General features: G+C 40.6%; 1 protein-coding gene across 1 annotated transcript; it reads left to right on the plus strand.

The window, feature by feature from the left end:
- Positions 1 to 4,853: 4,853 nt before the first annotated feature.
- Positions 4,854 to 9,484, plus strand: LOC138887528 (uncharacterized). Its single transcript, XM_070169288.1, has 9 exons — positions 4,854 to 5,006; positions 5,172 to 5,249; positions 6,349 to 6,486; positions 6,583 to 6,957; positions 7,677 to 8,016; positions 8,110 to 8,543; positions 8,737 to 8,994; positions 9,112 to 9,180; positions 9,254 to 9,484. The coding sequence occupies exons 1-9, from the start codon at positions 4,854 to 4,856 to the stop codon at positions 9,482 to 9,484; spliced, it is 2,076 nt and encodes a 691-aa protein (XP_070025389.1).
- Positions 9,485 to 22,070: the final 12,586 nt, after the last annotated feature.

The raw sequence follows: 22,070 nt of genomic DNA on the forward strand, positions 1-22,070 counted from the left end.
AAAGTGGCCGGAGAAAGTGAACAGAACTCATCGGAGATGAGGGGAGGGGAAGGTTCTAGAGAGAACCAGAGGTAGAGAGATAGAGACGAGTGAGGAATGAGCAGGGGATTGGGGGGTCGTTAGGTTAAAAAGGTAAGGACGGATGAGGGTCGTTGATCATTTTGATCAACGGCCAGGATTTAACAAGGTTCTAGGTCGGGTAAGGGTAATTGGGGCCTGGGTCAAGTAATCTAAAATTGGGCTGAAATTGAGGTCCAATTTGGGATTCAGATTTTAGGCTAAAATTGAAACGAATTGGGCTATTATTTAAATATCCAATTTTCCCCTTTAAATTATGAAAAATAGTAAATTAATTTCTGGAAATAAATTGAAAGCATCAAAATGATTTATAATACATAATTATCAATTAAAAAATATAAAATCTCATTTTATGCATATGGAACGAATTTAAACCTAAAAAGGGCTAATATTGCAATTAAGCAATTCTATCCTTAAAAAATACCAAATAATTTTGGAAAAATGTGTAAAAGAATACCTTAGCTAAATTTTAATATAAACATAATACTCCAATAAATGAATCACCAAAATGATAATTTTGGGGATAATTATTGGGTTTTCTTGATAAAATAGGGTAGTAAATTGATTTAAAAATCTTTGAAAAACTATGAAAAAATAATATAGCCTTGGAAAATACTCATATATGCTTATACATGCAATTTTGAAAGGTATTACACATAAAAAAAATATAGGGAAAAAATAGGTTGTCAACGGCGCTCATTGGGGGTGTACAGACTCTTGGAGGGGCCTCTTTCGGCCCAAAGCGCAATATCAAGCAATCTCATGAAAACATCACTAGGCCCTCGGCCTCATATCAACAAGCCACCTCATGGCGTACATATCTCAGGCCCTCGACCTCATAATCATAATAAATGTTTCCTCACAAATAGGCCCTCGGCCTTACTCAGTCAAAATCCTCACAAGCCACTCGGGCAATAGAAAAACATGATTCTCAGCTCAAAAGATCAATTTAGTGTTAAAAACATAGTAAACATGGCTGAGTTATGAAAACAGTGGAATATAGCATGACTGAGTTGAAGTAAAAAGTAAAAACAGTGAGGAAATATCAATATAAATCCCCTAAGGGTTCAAATAGTTGGCACGAAGCCCAAATATGGCATTCAGCCCAAAACAAGATGATAGCCAATAGATTTCAGTCAAATACGTGGTAAAATAGTCATTCGGGACGGACTTAGTCACAATCCCCAATAGTGCACGACCCCACACTCGTCATCTAGCGTGTGCGTCACCTCAATATAGCACAACGATGTGCAAATTTGGGGTTTCATACCCTCAGAACATCATTTACAATCATTATTCACCTCAAATCCGATCAAATCTCTAGCCCGCAATACCTTTGCCCCTCGAACCAGCCTCCACTCGCATCGAATCTATCCAAAATCAGGATCACAACGTCAAAATATGCTAAGGGAACGAAGCCCAAGCGAAAATATTCAATTTACAACATAAATCCCGAAATTACCAAAACCCGACCCCCGGGCCCACGTCTCGGAATTCGATAATTTTTACATCAATAGATTCCTTATCTCCCCACGAGTTCTTACATATCAAAAGTTCTTAAATCCGACCTCAAATGGTCCTTCAAATCCTCAATCAAAGGTGTAAGTTTCCAAGCCCTAGTTTTCCCAAACTTTGATCCTTAAATTCCATTAATTACAAGCCTAATCCATGAAATAATACCATAGAAATGAGTTTTAGGTCCAAAATCCTTACCTCAATGAAGTTCCCTTGAAATCCTTCTTGAAAATCGTCCAAAACGCTCCAAAGCCGTCTTAGAAATGGTGAAATAGCTCAAAAATTGCGAAGGAAACAATTTATACTTTCTGACCCAGGCATTTTCACATATGCGGTTAGTCAACCACATATGCGGTACCGCTTTTGCGGTCCAAGAGCCGCTTTTGCGGTTTTCACTTATCCTCCAGCTTTCAGCATCTGCGATGCACCAGCCGCATCTACGCCTTCGCAGGTGCGGTCCCACAACCGCATTTGCGGTTCCTGCCTTACCAAGCAGTTTCCGCTTCTGCGGGCCCCTTCGCGCATCTACGGCACCGCACCTGCGGTCACCAATCCGCAGGTGCGGAAACACCATAAGCAGAAAATCTGCAGCTTCTCCAAAAATTCCAAACTCCCGTCAACCATCCGAAATTACCCCGAGGCCCCTAGGACCTCAACCAAAAGCACAAACATATCCCAAAACCTTATTCAAACTTATACCAATCTTCAAAACACCTCAAACAACATCGAATCAATCAAAACACCTCGGATTCAAGCCTAAGTTTCTAAAATCTTCTGAATTTCGCTTTTGATCAAAACCCCGACCAAACCACGTCTGAATGACTTGAAATTTTGTACACCCATCCCAAATGATACAACAGAACTACTGTAGCTCTCGTAATTCCATTCCGACTGCCACATCAAAATCTCGCCTACCAACCGAAAATCGCCAAAATATCAACTTCGCCAATTCAAGCCTAAATCTACTCCAAAACTAATTCCGATCACACTCATAAGTCCTGAATCACCTCCCGAAGCTAACCGAACCATCAAAACTCACATCCGAGCTCTCTAACACATAAGTCAACATCCGGTTGACTTTTCCAACTTATGCTTCCTCAAAAGAGACTAAGTGTCTCAGACCTTACCAAATCCTATCCGAACCCGAGCCAACCAACCCAATCACATATAGAACCGATAAACGAAGCAATAAGAAGCAGAAATGGGGGAAACGGAGTGGAAACACATGAGACGACTGGTCGGGTCGTCACATCCTCCCCAACTTAAACAAACGTTCGTCCTCGAATGAGTCAAGAAACATACATGAAGCCTCAAACATGTGAGGATATCTACTCTGCATCTCCTGTTCAGTCTCCTAGGTAGCCTCTTCCAAGAGCCGACCTCTCCACTGCACTTTCACTGAAGTTATATCCTTTAACCTCAACTTTCAAACCTGACGAACCAAAATAGCTAATGTGTCCACATCGTAAGTCAAATCATCATCTAACTGAACCGTGCTGAAATCCAAAAAGGGCTATATATAGACCTCTCTTTCACTCAATAATCAGACCTGGAATACCCTGGAAAAAGACTCAAAGTTTCTGCATCATCTTTGGTCGAAAATTGTATAGAATTGCTCTTTGGTTTTCACTGTTAGTAAGAACTTAAAGGTTTCAAGGAATTTCTGGTTTATCTAGGCTTAAAGATGGACTAAAGGAGTAGTTGTGTTTGCTTTTGGTTTTACTACCTTTCTCATAACTTTGCCTTGTTAAAATCCTCACTCTCTTTTGCTTTATTTTGACCTCCAGGTACTTAATGGATCCTAAACAACATCTGACTTTTTGGGATCTAGCTCACAATGTTCTGCATTTTTCGGACTTTGTACTTACACCCACTTTGGTGGAGATAGCAGGATATGCTGGGAGTAGCAAGGGTCAAAGACACAAATACCTGGTCTCTCCAAGGGCCGTTACCCCTCTCAAGTTTCTAGATTTGTTGAAAATTAGCAGGGGGTCCAGTATGCAGATTTGGCGGCGGGGTTTTCTACTCTACGATTTATATACCAGCGGTATGGACATGTAGAAGGGTTTGAAAATCCGGAAAGCAGAATCTGCAGTAAAGGGAATCGATCAAAATGGGAAGAGCATAGATGTTTCGCCTTCATGGTAGCATTTCTGAGTCTTCTAGTGTTTCCCATAAAGGACGAGAATATTGATCTGTGGGTAGACGGAGTCGTCAACACTTTGATTACTAATGTGAAAAGCACCCTCGCACCTATGATATTGTCTAAAATATTCCGCGCTCTCATAGCCTGCAAAGCCGGAGTAGATTATTTTGAAGGGTGCAATCTGTTGCTACAAATATGGATGATTGAGCATTTATGTCATCGCCCTCGGTACATGAACTATGGGTCAACAGAGAAAAATTGCATAGAGGAGTTTCATACAAGGGTTGACGGGTTTCAAGATACCGGAAGGGGTCGCAGATTGGATATCCTACCTCCGTTCCAAAACTGCTGATAAAATAGAGTGGACATTGGGTTGGCTTCCTGTTAATGATATTATATACATGCATGCCACCGGTCCTCACTTCCTCTTGATGGGTCTCAGAAGTATACAGCCTTATGCCCCGTACTGGATTTTGAGACAGCTGGGGAGATGCCAAATAGTTCCAAAGGACGAAGACCTTAGCACTCATGCAGTCGAGATCCATTCTGATGGCCAATTTCATGAGGAGGCGGTTCGCCAGATCTAGAGTAAATGCCAGTACATGACAGCAAACACTCGAGTGCGTGATCTACCCAAGGGTGAAGTCTCGTCCGGTTACCTCGCTTGATACAAAAGAAGTGTTGAGTTTGGAAGACCAGCCGAAAGACCCCATCTTCAAGAATTTGTCAAAGTATCACAGGAACAATGGGATTGGTTAGCCAAAGAAAATGAGTATAGGGCCACCATAAGCAAGCTGGAAAAGCTAGTTAGAGATCTTCAATTTGAGAATGGTTTGAAAGTCGCTGCGGATGAGGGTGAAATGAAAAAGCTAGCCAAAGAAAATGACACCCTCCGAGTCCAAATTTAGGAAATGAAAATAGCAGCCGAAAACCCCGCCAGAAGTGTAAAAGATGAAAAGCTTATAGGTAACCTTAGGCAGAAAGTGGGTGAATATGGTTTTGATCTGAAAAAGTCAAGGGTGAACTGGCAAAGGCTCGAACAAAATTGGCTAAGAATGCGGAGGAACGAGCACCCTTTGTTCAATAGTTAAAAGGAAAATATGACAATGGAATCATGGGGTTGAACAAAAAGTTCATCGTCCTTGAGAACGAAATAACCAAGCAGGCAAGAGATTTCAAAGCAAAAAAAGAACACTGTTATGCACTGATGTCACAGCTAGAAAAAGACCTGCAGCAGCTTCGAGAGAAAAATCATACAGTCGAACAAGTTTTGGGGGCTAGATCTCAGCAGATCGGACGGTTGCTATAGGAGAAGGGTATTATCAGGGAAAGGGTTAGGAGAATTGCGGACTACATTGTGATAAAGTGCAACGAATGTGAAGACATGACCAAGTCCATGTTCTTCGTCTCAGTTATGATTTTTGTCTGACAGATCATGGATGACTTGTTTCGCCTCCAAGAAGATATGGCGCAAAGGCCCACAACAAGGCCAACTGGAGCAGTGGTTGAGGCACTTATGTATTCTTGATTTGTGTTTTCGAGTCTGTATTTTCAGTTTCTTTTAGAGTTTGTTAGTCCACTTTCGAGTCTGTATTTTAATTTTTCTTTTTGAGTCTGTTAGTCCATCTTTCGAGTTTGTTAGTCCTTATGTTTTATTCTGTAGGAGAAATCATTGTAATCAGGATGTTTTTGTTTTTACTTTATTTTATGAAAATTTGAAAACCCAAAAAAAATGTATCTTTCTTTTATTTTGCATTTATCCCCAGTACTACGCTTGGTCTGATTCGTGCGGCATCATGATACATAGGCAATCCCGATAGGATTCGATCACAATCATGAAATAAAAAGGAAAAAGAGGAGAAAAAACAAGAAAATCGCGGGGAAAGAAATAATGGCAAAATAAGAGAGGAAAAATGAGAGAATAAAAGAATAGAGACAAGAATCAAGCAAAGAAAAGCAGGAATGAAAAGATATAGAGAAAAAAATTGCAAAATGAAAATTAGTGAAAGCCGGGATGACGCAAGCAGTCATTCAAATGCATAATAGAAATGGTTAACTGCATAGGTGCACTGCATCCCCAATGTGTGGTCACCTATATGTTAAGCTCTTAATCGCTAACAATGTTTGCTTGTTGTAATCAAGTCCAGGTTGGTGGTTAGTTTGTTCGGCATTCTGGCAACCCACTCGTACAACACCAGGTCTAAAAACAAGTTGATCATGGCTGGCTAAGAGCTAGATACAAGTGTTATTGATCCATCAAGAGAGGAAGAAGAGTCTGATGTTAATCTAAAAGAGGAGTTACATAAGTTGAAACACCAAATGGCAGAGATGTACCAGGCATGGATGAAAGGGCATCCCCCACCATCATACCCCACCAACCCTGCTTTCATTCCGCCACTAGCTCAATCCCAAGAACCTTCCATTGTTGATTCATCTCCGCAACATGCACCAGGCTTTCCCCATTACCACCACTATCAAGGCATCAATTCCCATACCACACAAGCACCACTAGCCAAACCAATCCCGTACCGCCTCCACCAGCCACCCCTATTTTCGTAGCACCACCGCCAATTACACTCTATCGATCTTCCAGTGAGCTATTATTCCAGACCCAAGATAACCAATACTATCCTCTAGAGCCTACTTTCAAGGCCGTATATCATTACTCTTACACTCCTCGTTTTGACCTCCATGTTGAGACTGAGAAACCACCTAAAAACCCATATCATGAGGAGATGTTCAAGAAGGTAAGAAGCTTGGAACAATCATTCAGAAACATGAAGGGATTGGGAGACCAAGTGAGCATAGCCTTCAAATATTTGTGTCTATTTCCTGATGTTCAGTTGCCTGTGGGATTTAAGATGCCTAAATTCGACCTATATGATGGGCATGGAGACCCGGTGGCCCACTTGAGGGGATTCTGTAGTAAAATGAGAGGAGCCGGTGGGAAAGATGAGTTGTTGATGGCATACTTTAGCCAGAGTCTGAGTGGTGTAGCATTGGAGTGGTACACTCATCAGGATCACAGTAGATGGTATACCTGGGATGATTTGGCCCAAGCATTCGCTCGTCATTTCCAATACAACATCGAGATTGTTCCAGATTGTTTATCCCTGACTAAGATTGAGAAGAAGCCTAGTGAAAGTTTCAGGGAATACGGTTTTCGCTGGAGAGAACAACCGGCAAGGGTTAACTGCTCGATGGAGGAGAATGAAATGGTGGAGTACTTTCTGCATGCTTTGGAGCCTACTTACTTTGGCCATCTGATATCGGCCATAGGCAAGTCTTTCAACGAGGTAGTAAAGATGGGTGGCATGGTAGAAGAATGGCTTAAATCAAGCAAAATCATGAGCTACTCGGCCATCAAAGCAACTACCCAAGCCATTCAGAATGGTATTGGAGGAGTGGTCAGAAAGAAGAAGAAAGAAGATATGGCAACAGTTGAGTCAGGATCATGGTTTGGACCGAGGGGCCCGTCATACCATTATACCCAGCCTCGACCCCATCACCATACCTATACCCAAACATCATATAATCCACCCCAACATTACTTCCCATCACCAGACCCTCAAATTTCTATTCACCACACCCAGTCATATACTCAACCTCATTCCTTCCCATAATGGCATGCCTCGGCCCCACAAAACACCTACCCAGCTCCACAAAATGCTTACCCACCCCCACGAGCCTACCGAAACCCTGCCGGTCCAGGTTTTTGGCCCAAACCAGTATTCAAAAACGAGAGGTTGTAGCGGAAGAAAACTTTCACCCCGTTGGGGAGTCTTATACCAGTTTATTCCAGAGATTGAGGCTAATTGAGTCGAAATTGCCAAACCCTCCTCCAAAAAATCTTGATTACTCCTTGAGTTGTGCATATTGTTATGGTACTCCGAGGTATGATATGGAGAAGTGCTGGCACTTGAAAAGTGCCATCTAGGAGCTCATCGACACCAACCAGATTGAAGTCCAAACTCCGGAGGCACCTAACATCAATCAGAACCCATTTCCAACCCATGAGGAAACAAACATGATTGAGATAGTACAAAAGGAGGGGGAACCCAAAAAGCCTTCACAATCCGTTATGATGATTCGTTCTAGCGAGGTCAAGCCAGTGAAAAACCCAACGGTTGGAGGATTAGTGAACAAGTTGAGCATGACAAACGGTGAGCCATCTGTGGTAGTTAAGAAAATATCCCCAAGTGATGTTGTAGCAAAGCAAGAAAAGTCAAAAGTGGTCTTGCCAAAGTTGGCAAATAAGGCTATCATAATTATAGAGGGTACCCATACGGACCCTGTCATCATGAAGCCTGTAACCTAGTTGCCGGTAATAAATACCAAAGCTATCCCATGGAACTATGAATGGGTGATAGTGACCTATAAGGGAAAGGAAGTGAAAGAAGAAGTCAATGAGGTCCAGGGATTAACTCATTCGGGGAGATGCTTTACCCTAGAAGAATTAAGGAAAGCTAAAACATCCAAAGATAATCTAGTTCTAGTAAAGAAAGCAGTCACTAAAGAAGAGGCAGAGGAGTTCTTGAGGAAAATGAAGGTACAAGATTACTCCATTGTGGAGCAGCTGAGAAAGATGTCCGCTCAGATTTCCTTGCTATCATTGTTGATCCATTCAGATGAGCATCGTCGGGCCCTGATGAAAATTCTCAACAAAGCTCATGTCCCCGACAAAATCTCAATGAACCATCTGGAGAATATCGCCAACAAGATATTTGAGGTGAACATGATCACCTTCTTTGATGACGAGTTGCCTGTGGAAGGTACTAAACAGAACAAAGCTCTCTATCTTACGGTAAAATGCGAAGATTCTGTGGTTACCAGGGTGTTAGTTGACAATGGTTCCAATGTAAACATCTGCCCTCTCTATACTCTGAACAAGTTAAAAGTTGATGATGAGAGGATTCACAAGAACAACATATGCGTCCGAGGTTTTGACGGTGGTCGAAAAGACACGGTCGGTGATATAGTTCTTGAATTGACAATAGGACCGGTGGCATTCACCATGGAGTTCTAGGTACTGGACTTACAATTTTCTATTAGGTCGGCCTTGGATACATGCCGCCAAAGTAGTCCCATCTACTTTGCACCAGATGGTCAAGTTTGAGTGGGATAGACAGGAGATCGTTGTGCATGGTGAGGAGAATTTGTGTGCTCACAGTGATGCCTTTGTCCTGTTTATTGAGGCCGAGGATTACAAAGGGCCTTGGGTCTATCAAGTTTTTAAAACAATGCCAGTCGAGAAGGTTCTAGAAGGGAAATGTATTCCAACTCCATAGATAGCCTCTGCATTCGTCATGGTGGCCTCGGAAATGCTGAAAAATGGCTTTGTGCCAGGTAAAGGTCTGGGTGCATCTTTGCAGGGTATCATACAGCCAGTGTCCCTCCCTGAAAATTTGGGTACGTTCTGTCTTGGATTCAAACCCATAGAGGTAGATGTAAAAGGGATAAAACATTGAAACAAAAGGCGTGGGCACTTCTGAAGGCTATTCTGCATCTCTCCAGGTCCTTTGTCAAGCCCGGTGCAAGAAAAAACGCCCAGTGACAGCAGTTCCAAGTTCTATGATTGACATTGCTGAAGAGTTAATTGAAAGGTTCCAGAGGTTGTTTGATGATGTGGACATGGTAGAAGTTAAAGAAGGGTCCAGCAAAGCAGACGTGCAGTTCGTCAGGCCGAATGTAAAGCTTAACAATTGGAAGGCTACTCCTCTCCCTAATCAAAAGGAGTCTTGGTAGTTTGTTTTGTTTTCCTTTCTATCTAGGTCATTCTTGGGTTGTGACCCATATTTTTTATTTTTTGCTTGTTGATGTACAAACCTTGTTATACTTTATTTTCAATGAAATGCAATTTCCCTTTTCCATCATTCCTGATAGTTTTATTTTTTTTTTCTTTTCTTTTCTGTACAGTTCTTTTTATGTTGGTTTCAATGACATGACATGCATGAGGAATCTTCGGCCAAGTCTCAAAAGTCAATCTAATTCTGAAATAATAATCCAAGAAATAGAGTGTGATGATAAATCAGAATATGATGAGGATGAGGCATTTGAGGAGTTTGTTAAGGAACTAAATCCTTTTGAAGAGAAACCCAAGCCTAATTTGAATGAAACTGAAGCAAGATCTGGATAATATCAGGGAAACTAATATAAGTGTACACTTGGAACCACAAATCAGGGAGGAAATAATCAAAGCTCTGTTTGAATATAAAGACATTTTTGCATGGTCATACGATGACATGCCGGGTCTAAGCACTGACTTGGTGGTTCACAAATTGCCCACTGACCCGACATTCCCTCATGTTAAGAAGAAGTTAAGAAAGTTCAATACTGATATGAGTGTGAAGATCAAGGAGGAAATCACAACGCAGTTGGATGCAAAGGTCATTCGAGTCACACGATACCCCACTTGGTTAGCTAATGGTGTGCCAGTGCCAAAAAAGGACGGTAAGACTAGGGTGTGCGTTGATTACCGTGATCTCAACAAAGCAAGTCCAAAGGATAATTTTCCATTTCTAAATATCCATATTTTGATTGACAACTGTGCCAAGCATGAGATCGGTTCTTTTGTGTATTGCTATGCGGGATACCACCAGATTTTTATGGATGAGGAAGATGCAGAAAAGACAGGATTCATCACACCATGGGGAACTTATTGCTACCGGGTAATGCCATTTGGTTTGAAGAATGTTGGGGCAACCTACTTGAGGGAAATGACTATTGTGTTCCATGACATGATACAAAAGGAGATTGAGGTTTAGGTGGATGATGTGATCGTAAAGTCGAAGCAACAGGTCGACCATGTCGAAGATTTGAGGAAGTTTTTCCAAAGGCTCTGCAGGTACAATCTTAAGCTTAACCTTGCCAAGTGTTTATTTGGTGTTCCATCCAGAAACTTTTTGGGATTCATAGTCAGTCGTCGAGGCATTGAGTTGGACCCATCAAAGATCAAAGCTAACCAAGAATTGCCACCTCCAAGGAACAAGATTGAGATAATGAGTTTGCTCGGGCGATTAAACTACATCAGCAGGTTTATTGCTCAACTCACGACAACTTGTGAGCCCATCTTTAAGTTGCTAAAGAAGGGTGTTGCGGTCAAATGGACTGATGAGTGCCTGGAAGAATTTGATAAGATCAGAGAGTATTTGCCAAACCCACCTGTGTTGGTCCCGCCGGAACCCACGAGGCCTTTAATTATTTATTTGATAGTCTTGGACAATTTGTTTGGCTGTGTATTGGGTCAACATGACATCACTGGAAGGAAGGATCAAGCCATCTATTATCTCATCAAGAAGTTCACATCTTATGAGGTTAAGTATACTCCCCTTGAAAAGACATGTTGCGCCCTGACTTGGGTAGCACAGAAGTTGAAGCATTACTTGTCATCCTACACTACTTACCTCATTTCTCGCCTGTATCCTTTAAAGTATATCTTTCAGAAGACCATTCCCATAGGAAGGCTCGCAAAGTTGCAAATTTTGCTCACCGAGTTTGACATCATCTATGTGACTCGGACCATAATGAAAGCCCAAGCATTGGCCGATCATTTGGCCGAGAACACGGTCGATGAAGAATATGAACCATTGAGAACTTATTTTCCAGATGAAGAGGTGATGCATATTGACGAGGTGGAGCGGGTTGAAAAACCAGGTTGGAAATGTTTCTTTGATGGAGCCGCTAACATGAAATGTGTCGGAATAGGAGCCGTGCTTATTTCTGAAACAGGGAATCACTACCCTGTTACAGCTCAGCTTCATTTCTATAGTACCAACAACATGGCTGAGTACGAGGCATGAATTTTGGGTTTGAGGCTAGCTGTAGATATGGGAGTTCAGGAAGTCTTGGTCTTGGGAGACTCGGACCTTTTGGTGCACCAGATTCAAGGAGAATGGGAGACCCAGGATTTAAAGCTTATACTGTATCGACAATGTTTGCATGATCTTTATCAATGGTTTCGATAAATAGAATTCAGACACATTCCTAGGATCCATAATGAGGTTGCCGATGCTTTGGCTACCTTGGCGTCAATGTTGCACCATCCGGACAAAACTTCTGTTGCTCCTCTGCATATTCAAGTTCATGATCAGCATGCCTACTGTAATGTGGTCGAGGAGAACTTGATGTGAGTCATGGTTCCATGATATCAGGGAGTAAATCAGGATGGGGGTATATCCGATACAAGCCACGGGTGATCAAAAGAGAACAATTCGACATTTGGCTAGTGGATTTTTCTTGAGCGGGGGAATTTTGTACAAAAGAACTCCAAATCTTGGGCTGTTGAGGTGCATCGATGCAAAGAAGGCCACAACTATCATGACCGAGGTACATTCTGGAGTTTGCGGGCCGCATATGAGCGAGTATGTTCTGGCAAAGAAGATTCTTCGAGCGGGGTATTATTGGCTCACGATGGAATGAGACTGCATCAGCTTTGTACGCAAATGTCATCAATGCCTGGTACACGGAGACTTTATTCATTCTCCGCCATCCGAGTTGCATACAATGTCCGCACTATGGCCCTTTCTCGCTTGGGGCATGGATGTCATCGGACCAATTGAGCATGCGACATCAAATGGTCACAGGTTCATTCTGGTGGCCATTGACTATTTCACTAAGTGGGTTGAAGCTAAAACTTTCAAAACTTTGACCAAGAAGGCAGTGGTCGACTTTGTTCATTCAAATATCATTTGTTAGTTTGGAATCCCAAAGGTAATCATCACAGACAATGGTGCTAATATTAATAGTTATTTGATAAAAGAAGTATGCCAATAGTTCAAGATTACACATCGAAATTCCACCCCGTACCGCCCCAAGGCGAACGGAGCTGTCGAGGTAGACACAAGAACATAAAGAAGATACTTCGGAAAATGGTGCAAGGTTCCAGGCAATGGCATAAAAAGTTTCCCTTTGATATGCTGGGTTATCGCACTACTATTCGCACTTCAGTAGGTGCAACTCCTTATTTGTTGGTATATGGTACTGAAGCAGTGATACCCGCGGAAGTTGAAATACCATCTCTTCGGATTGTTGCTGAAGCCAAAATTGATGACGATGAGTGAGTCAAAACTCGTTTGGAGCAATTAAGTCTGATTGACGAGAGAAGATTGGCAACAGTATGTCATGGACAGTTGTATCAAAACAGAATGGCAAGAGTATACAACAAGAATGTGCTTCCCTGGATGTTTGAAGTGGGTCAGCAGGTATTGAAACGCATCCTTCCACATCAGGCTGAAGCAAAAAGCAAGTTCACCCCAAATTGGCAGGGGTCATTCATCGTAACGAGAGTGTTGTCCAATGGTGCTTTGTATTTAACAGATATAGAAGGAAAATGTGTATATATGGCTATCAATTCTGATGCAGTAAAAAGATATTATGTATGATTTCTTTGGTTTAAATTGTGTGTGTTTGTACTTGGCATATTTTGAAGATTGGAATGACAAAGGCATTTTATTCTACTATCTAAACACTTTACCCTTTGTTACCCCTTTGAGCCTTATTTATTTTCTTTCATATCCCTCTTTTGGAATCAGTAGTAAAGTTCATAAACACGGATACAAAAGGTAAGTAAAGGAGGAAAAGAGGAAAAGATAATAGAAAAGGAGAAAGAAAATAATGAAAAGGAGGAAAAAAAAAAGAAGAAAAACAAAGAAAAAAGAAAAGAAAAAAAGAGAAAGAAAGAGCAAAGAGAATAGCAACAACAACAAAGGAATTCCTATGTCATGAACTACGTTCGACCTGATTCCTTTAAAGGATACGTAGGCAGCCTCACAGTTTGGTCCCATCCAAATAAAATATTCAAAAGCCCCTTGGCAAAGAAATTGGGGCAGAAGTTGTGGTTATGTAAAACATCAGATTCCAAAAGTTGTAATTGTGAACCCACGCAATTTGTTTTAAGCCTTTATCCTTTCTTTCTAATCCCATCCAAAAGTCCACATCACGGTCCAAAGAAAGACCTTTTAACCAATATTTGAGAGTGGCAATTTAGCAAGATAGAGGTATGATTCGCACCAGGGGCAACACTCTATTCTGCACAAGGAAAATGGATAAATGAGAGAGGCCTATTTGTGAAAACTCTCGCAGGCACCGTAGGTTGATGGAAAGATGAGAGAGTCTTATTGGTGAAAACCTTTACGAACACTGTAAGGCGACGCTGAGTTGAGAGATGAACAAATGAGAGAGGTTTGATTGGTGAAAATCCTTCAGGGCACCGCAAGCCGAACAAGGTCAGTGACTTGGCGAAGAGATTGGGTTATGGAAGTCTCGGGGCATACAGTATGACAACTGAAAGGTAATTGGTTGAATAGGTTGGGCTGATTAATCCGAAATGCATGTCATGATCATTGGTGCTAGTTCCTTTACTCAGATAAGTCTCTTTTCCTTTTTCTCCCTCAAACAGTCATCCAGTTTTGGATTTTCTTTTTATTCATAACTCTCAAAGTCATTGTATTTCATTTCTTTTGGGTTTATTTCTCTAAGGTTTTTCTAATTTCTGCCTTGTTTAAGCAAGTGAGAAAGGATTTTAAAGCTTACTACCAACTTCCAAATTGCACAAAGAAAAGTGCGGCCAAAACATACCAGAGATGGCATGATGCAAAGTGAAAAATAAGGTGTTAGTGAAAACTCCATTGGGCGAATGGTTTGGGAATCTTGTGGGAGCAGAGGTCCAGGTAGAAAAGACAAAAATGTAAAATAATGGGTTAGGTGTAGAGCACTCGGGTCATTCAGAGTCCTGTGGTTGAGATTCAGTCAGAAAGTCAAACAATTCTTGGCCAGTGCAAAGCAGCAAGTTAGAACAAAGCATTGCAATGGAAAGGCCACCCTCAACAAGAATGCCACAAACTAACCTCCATATTTTCAAACTAATAAAGTTTTCTTTGATTAAAACAGGGGCAGGAAATCTCGTTTGTGCCAGAGGAACCCTCCGTAAAGAAAGCATATACCAGACAGGTTTGACCGTAAATTCTCAGGACCCGCCTGGATAATGGGATTTAATTTGAAGTTCTTAGGACCATCCTAGACAATGGGACCTAGTTAAAATTCAAAATATTCATGACTAACAAGTTCTAGCATAAGCTCTACTTTTAGGAAATATAAGTTGGTTTTGAAGTTTTCACTCTTAAGATGAGATTTGATTTTAATGTTCAGGACCCTCTTGGATAATGGGGCCTAGCTTTTAAATTCTTAGAGATATTGGGTAACATGATTCAATCAACACTTACAAACGTCCCTAGTTAACAAACTGGGACAGAAAAGTTTATTTTGTTTTTGTCTATTTTGTTGTAATCAGACGCCCACTTGGAGAACAAGGGGACATAGTTAAAAGTTATTGGCAATGAAGCGCCTACCTGGAGAACAAGGAAATACAGTTCAAGTTTTGGTAATCAGCTGCCCACCTGGAGAACAAGGGAATACAATTCAAGTATTTGGCAATCAGGCGCCCACTTGGAGAACAATGGAATAGAGTTCAAGTTTTTGTCAATCAGGCACCCACCTGGAGAACAATGAGAATACATTTTAAGTTTTTGGCAATCAGGCGCCCACCTGGAGAACAAGGGAATACAGTTCAAGTTTTTGGCAATCATGCACCCACCTGGAGAACAAGGGAATACAGTTCAAGTTTTTGGCAATCAGGAGCCCACCTGGAGAACAAGGGAATACATTTGAAGTTTTTGGCAATCAAGCACCTACTTGGAGAACAAGGGAATACTGTTCAAGTTTTTGGCAATCAGGCGCCCACCTGGAAAACAAGGGAGTACAGTTCACGTTTTGGTAATCAGGCACCCACCTGGAGAACAAGGGAATACATTTCAAGTTTTTTGGCAATCAGGCACCCACCTAGAGAACAAGGAAATACAGTTCAAGTTTTTGGCAATCAGGCGCCCACCTGAAGAACAAGGGAATACATTTCAAGTTTTTGGCAATCAGGCGCCCACCTGGAGAACAAAGGAATACAGTTCAAGTTTTTGGCAATTAGGCGCCCATATGGAGAACAAGGGAATACAGTTCAAGTTTTGGTAATCAGGCGCCCACCTGGAGAATAAGAGAATACAGTTCAAGTTTTGGTAATCAGGCGCCCACCTGAACAATAAGGGAATACAACTCAAGTTTTAGCAATCAGGCGCCCACCTGGAGAACAAGGGAATACATTTCAAGTTTTGGCAATCAGGTGCCTACCTGGAGAACAAGGGAATACAATTCAAGTTATAGCAATCAGACGCCCACCTGGAGAACAAAGGAATGTATTTCGAGTATTGGCTATCAGGCGCCCACCTGGAGAACAAGGGAATGCAATTTGAGTTTTGGCAATCAGGCACCCACCTGGAGAACAAGGGAAAGCCGTTTAAGTTTCAAGGAATGCAATTAAGAGTTTTGGCAATCAGGCGCCCACCTAGAGAACAAAGGAAAGCCGTTTAAGTTTCAAGGAAAAACATGCAAATGTTGGAAATCAGATGCCTACCTGGAGAACAAGGGAAAATAGTTCAAGTTTCGAGGAAAAAGCAGTACAAGTGTTGGAAATCAGGTGTCCACCTAGAAAACAATGGAAAGAAGTTTAAGTTTCAAGGAAAAGCAGTTCAATGTTCAAGGAAAAATAGTTCAAGTTCAGTGATCAGGCGCCCACCTGGAGAACGAGGGAAAGTAGTCCAAGTTTCGAAGGAAGATAGTTCGAGTATTGGCAATCAGGCACCCACCTGGAGAATAACGAAATTCACTTCAAAATGCAATTCAAGTCAGCAACAAAGGGAGCTCACCTGGAGAGTATAAGTCAACAGAGCGGCAGAAACTACAAGATCAAGTTTGAAGTTGTGTATATAAGATTCTTGTAATTCATAGATCATAGTGTAGTCTAGCTTCTTTTATTTTAGCTTGGTGCAATAAGGAGTTCAACAAGCAGTAGCAGCAGTAACAACAATGAAATCACAGCTTCCCGGCAGTCCCAACTATCAAAACTTCCCGAACTACACTGACCTGATTCCTTTATAGCCAAGGATATGTAGGCAACTTCGGAAGCAATGTGCGGTCAAATATTTCAAAAATGCTTCCATGGAGTATTCAAACGGGCAAAAATCGCTCGTATCCGCTTACTTTATCTTTGCCCGAAAACTCTTCGTGTTTCCGAGCAAAGAGGGGCAGTTGTGAGCACGTGATTTTTGCCATATATGAAATACTCCTACAAATTAAAGAAATAAGTTTTTTCCGATTATTTACAATTTTGTAAGATTTTGTGTTAATTGTTTGCATTTTGTGCATGTATACTTTTGTAAAAATCATGAAAAATATCAAATTACCATATATTGCATTTAAGTTTTATTTTATAGTTTCAGGATTATTTAGTTAGTTATTTATTTTGTTAAAAATGAAAATTACAAATAAATAGCTAATTTTTCATTTTTGCCTTTTAGATTGTTGGTTTTCTCTTTTAATTTAGGACTAGGTAATTTTTATAATTATTGTGATTAGGTAATAGTTTAATTTTTCAATTTAGATTGAGTTAGAATTTTTAGTTTAGAATTTAATTAAAAGAAAAAAAAAAGAAGAAAAGAAAAGACAACAAAATAGAAAAGGGAATTGAAGAGTTTACTTTTAAACCCCAAATTGGGCCAATTCAGCTAAAACCCAAACAATTCTTTGACCCAAATCTGCCCAGACCAACCTTTAACCCAGTCCAGCCCCCCCCCCCCCCCACAATTAACCAAACAACCCCGTTTTGCAATAGATGATCACAGCCGTTGGATTTTGGCAATCGAACGGCTCGGAACTGAGGAGTAATATATATATGTCCAAAATCACTCCCCCCACTTCGGAACACCCCCCCCCCCGCCTTTCATTCTTATCTCTATTGATCCAAAACCTAAGAGCCCTAGGTTACTCTCTACCGCTCCGCCATTAACCACCCGCCAAGAATCGCCTCACAGCGGTCCCGACACCCCAATCCACCCCAAATTTACACCCTAAACTTCATGTCCCCTTCTCTCTCAGAATATCTAAACCATTTCCCTCAAATATTCACCCAATTGTTCGAATCTTCGATTTAAGACCGGAGTCCCAAAACCCTAATTCCTCCAAACATCCCCAAATTGATACTAGGCAATCCTTGTCCCCTCCTCTTTCCAAATCCACCATCAAATTCCCCAAAAACACTTTGTAACTCCCCAAATTTTGGATCTGAAAGTTGAATAAAAAAACTAGTTCTTCTAAGACTGGATCTTTTGCCTTCCAGAGTTCAATACGGCTCAAGACTCGTGTTAACCAAGAGTTCTCATCCAGAGCCCTTGATTAACACAAGTTTTGGTTCGATTTTGAGAGCCACGGTTACTTTGGTTAATCACTGTTTCTCTGCCCTTCTTAGTCATTGTTTGTATTCAATCACCAGGCCAGTATCTCATCATTTCTTCTTTAGTTTCCTGATTTCTTTTCAATCATTTTCTTGCCTATTTGTCTCTGTTATTTGTTTGTTCAAATCAGTAGGTTGTTTTTTTGTTTATTTGATTAAATTAGATCTCTGTTGGGCTAGGTCAAATGTTATCATGATTTGTCGTTCTTCTTGTCTTGTTGCTTCCGTTATAATTCATGGTCTTAATTGCATGATTTAGATTTTTAGGCTTTCCTTTTGTTTTAAGATTTCAGTGCTAGATGATCAATTAATTGTAGACAAATTTGTTAAATAGCCATTAAGTTCATCATGAAATGGGACCTTTGCTGATTTAAAGGTCCGGGTATTCACCCTTTAATGGCTGTTTGATTCAATTTTACTCATAGCTTTCTGTTTTGTGTTGTTTGCCTAGTTAGTAATTGATAGGAAACTCTTAGGGTGATAATTGAACAATTTGAAAATGGAAAATCAGATTTTCTTTTAGGAAGTTTCTAGAACCTGGGGCAGCTAGCCCAATCTTGGCCAGCACAAGTGCTGGAGACAATCAAAGGCTGTCAGCTGTCCCAATTCTATTAAAAAAGATGCCTTGGGAGGGAATAATTCCCATTTCTTTTTTCAGCAGCACATGGCACCCAAAAAGGGCTATATATAGACCTCTCTTTCACTCAAAAATCAGACCTGGAATACCCTGGAAAAAGAATCAAAGTTTTTGCATCATCTTTGGTCGAAAATTGTTTAGAATAGCTCTTTGGTTTTCACTGTTAGTAAGAACTTAAAGGTTTCAAGGAATTTTTGGTTTATCTGGGCTTAGTTGTGTTTTCTTTTGGTTTTGCTGCCTTGCTCATACCTTTGCCTTGTTGAAATCCTCACTCTCTTTTGCTTTATTTTGACCTCCGGGTACTTATTGGATCTTGAACAACATCTGAAGTGAAAATATGTAGTCCAATGTGGAAATTGAACAACATATTGTTGCCGATTGAAACTTGTTCACCTGCTTTCTTTTAAGTCCTTTTAGTCTCTGTAGTAATGTTAGCTCATTTTATGTGTTTCTTCTTTTCTTTTTCATTGTTTTCTTTCTCTATATCCTGACCTCAAATCTATTTAGGGTCTCAAATCTAGTATGGTAGTTTGGGGATTCTGCTAGAGGTCTCATGCTTGTGTAGTAGCTCTAATTTTGATGCTGAAAGTCATGATCATGAATGTTATTCTTTAGTGTTTGGTTTTTCATCTTTTCATTTAATTGACTTTAAAATGCTAAGTTAAAGTTCTGTTCTTAGTTAGAATTATATTTTTTTTTATGAAAAAGGATTGTATGGCCAAGTGTCATGCGACTAGTTAGGGAATTCTATTAATGTTGTGTTAACACGTCAGTTAGTGTTTGTAATATGTAGTTAGCATCATTTATTCTAGAATCTATGCAAAGCTTTTTTTAGTTGTAGTCGTAAAGCCAACCAGCTCTAAAAATGGCTTGGGCGAGGAGTGGGCCTAGACGGATGGACTGGTCGGAATCACATATAGTGTGGTTTTGAAACATTGTGTTGCATATTGGGCCCAGATTCGAGTGGCCCAGCCTCAAGCTAAGGCGTTTCAGATTGATGTTGATTGTTTGTTTCCGTTATATTTCATTTAGTACTTATTTCGATCTTTAGTTGATAATATACTAAAAATTGCTTTGAATAGTAACAATGATTTTCATGCTTGGGCTTTGCGGCTGACCCAGTTTAGCCCTTGATGCTTCCGGTACTTTTAGTTTCGACCTTGGGCTTTCCCTTGAGCCCAGTTCCCCTTTACAGGCCTTTTGTTGTTTCTTGACTTATTATAAGTCTGGAATTCCCCCCCCCCCCAACATTAGGCTGATATGATATTCCGATGTGGGCTGCGTATAGTAATTTCAGATAGAACTCAATTTAGGAGAAATCCAAGTATCTTTAGGTGACTTTGGCTAAGTATAATTTCTTAAAAGTGAATTGAGGTTCACCATCTATTAAATCATCCATGGCCCTCACCAAAATTGCAACTTAGGTAATTTATGAATTTCGTAGTTTGCTTTAGGCGCGTTAATTGAATAATGATCATGGCTACGGGTACGGCTCACGTGATGTAGTTGTGATTGGCAATTATTAAAACCCGTGTGTACATTTCATGTGACCCGATTCTAATCTCCAACAAGGTTAAATAAAGTGTGTCGTGAACCGCAGGTGCATTTCATGTAGCGTGGCTTGCGATGTATTTTAAATAACTTTGAATTGTCCAAAAAGTATTAAAAGCAGTTATAAAGTTTAAAATGCACATAGGTTTAAAAGTATTTTAAAATCAGATAAATAGGCCAATAATAATAGTTAAGCAACCGTGCTAGAACCACAGAACCCGGGAATGCCTAACACCTTCTCCCGGGTTAACAGAATTCCTTACCCGAATTTCTGTGTTCGTGGACTATAAAATAGAGTCAATCTTTTCTCGATTCGGGATTTGAACCGGTGAATTGGGACACCATAAATTATCCCAAGTGGCGACTCTGAATTTTAAATGAATAATCCCGTTTCGATTATTACTTAAATTGAAAAAAACTCCCTTATACTCTTTTTGGGGTAGAAAGATGGAGGTGTGGACACCGACAACTACCTAGAGAATCTTCGGATCCGCTTGAGATGGGAAGATCAACACTTCGGAGTGGGACCGATGTGCCTGAATCTGCACGCAGGGTGCTGGGAGTAAAGTGAGTACTCCAACTCAGTGAGTAATAATCATAAATAAAGACTGAAAGCATGAAATCACATAAGGCACATTATAGGCTATAATGAAGCAGTAAACCAGGTAATAGCAGTGATTCAGTAAAGATATATAAAATCATATAAGTTCAGTTTAAACTTCAAAAAAATTCCTATTCAACAATTAAACAGGTAAATGACAAACAAATAAGACAGATAAGCACATAGAGAATTGCCCCTCGGGCACAAGGTCAACAATACCAGCCCCTCGGGCTATATCTCACATCACAATAGGTACACGCGCTCACTAGGGGTGTGCAGACTCATGGAGGGGCCCCTTTCGGTCCAAGCACAATATCAAGTCATCTCATGGCATCATCACTAGGCCCTCGGCCTTATATTAACAAGTCACCTCGTGGCGTACATATCTCAGGCCCTCAGCCTTATAATCATAATCAATATTTCCTCAAAAATAGGCCCTCAGCCTTACTTAGTCAAAATCCTCACAAGCTACTCAGACAATAGTAAAACAGGATTATCAGCTCAAAATATCATTTAAAAGATCATTTAAGTGTTAAAAATAGAGTAAACATGGTTGAGTTATGAAAACAGTGGAATATAGCATGACTGAGTTCAATTATAAAGTCAAAACAGTGAGGACATATCAATAAAAATCCCCTAAGGGTTCAAATAGTTGGCACGAAACCCAAATATGGCATTCAGCCCAAAACAAGATGATAGCCAATAGATTTCAGTCAAATACGTGGTAAAATAATCATTCGGAACGGACTAAGTCACAATCTCTAACAGTACACGACCCCATGCTCGTCATCTAGCATGTGAGTCACCTTAATATAGCACAACGATGTTCAAATCCGGGGTTTCGTACCCTCAAAACATCATTTACAATCATTACTCACCTCAAACCGGTCAAATCTCTAGCCCGCGATGCCTTTGCCCCTCGTATCGTCCTCCACTCGCGTCGAATCTATCCAAAATCAAAATCACAACGTCAAAATATGCTAAGGGAACAAAGCCCAAGCGAAAATATTCAATTTACAACATAAATCCCGAAATTACCAAAACCCGACCCCCGGGCCCACATCTCGGAATTCGATAATTTTTACGTCAATATATTCCTTATCTCCCCATGAGTTCATACATATCAAAAGTTCTGAAATCCGACCTCAAATGGTCCTTCAAATCCTCAATCAAAGGTGTAAGTTTCCAAGCCCTAGTTTCCCCAAACTTT

The sequence above is a fragment of the Nicotiana sylvestris genome, chromosome 3, assembly GCF_000393655.2.
Source record: "Nicotiana sylvestris chromosome 3, ASM39365v2, whole genome shotgun sequence".
Lineage (NCBI taxonomy): Eukaryota > Viridiplantae > Streptophyta > Magnoliopsida > Solanales > Solanaceae > Nicotiana > Nicotiana sylvestris.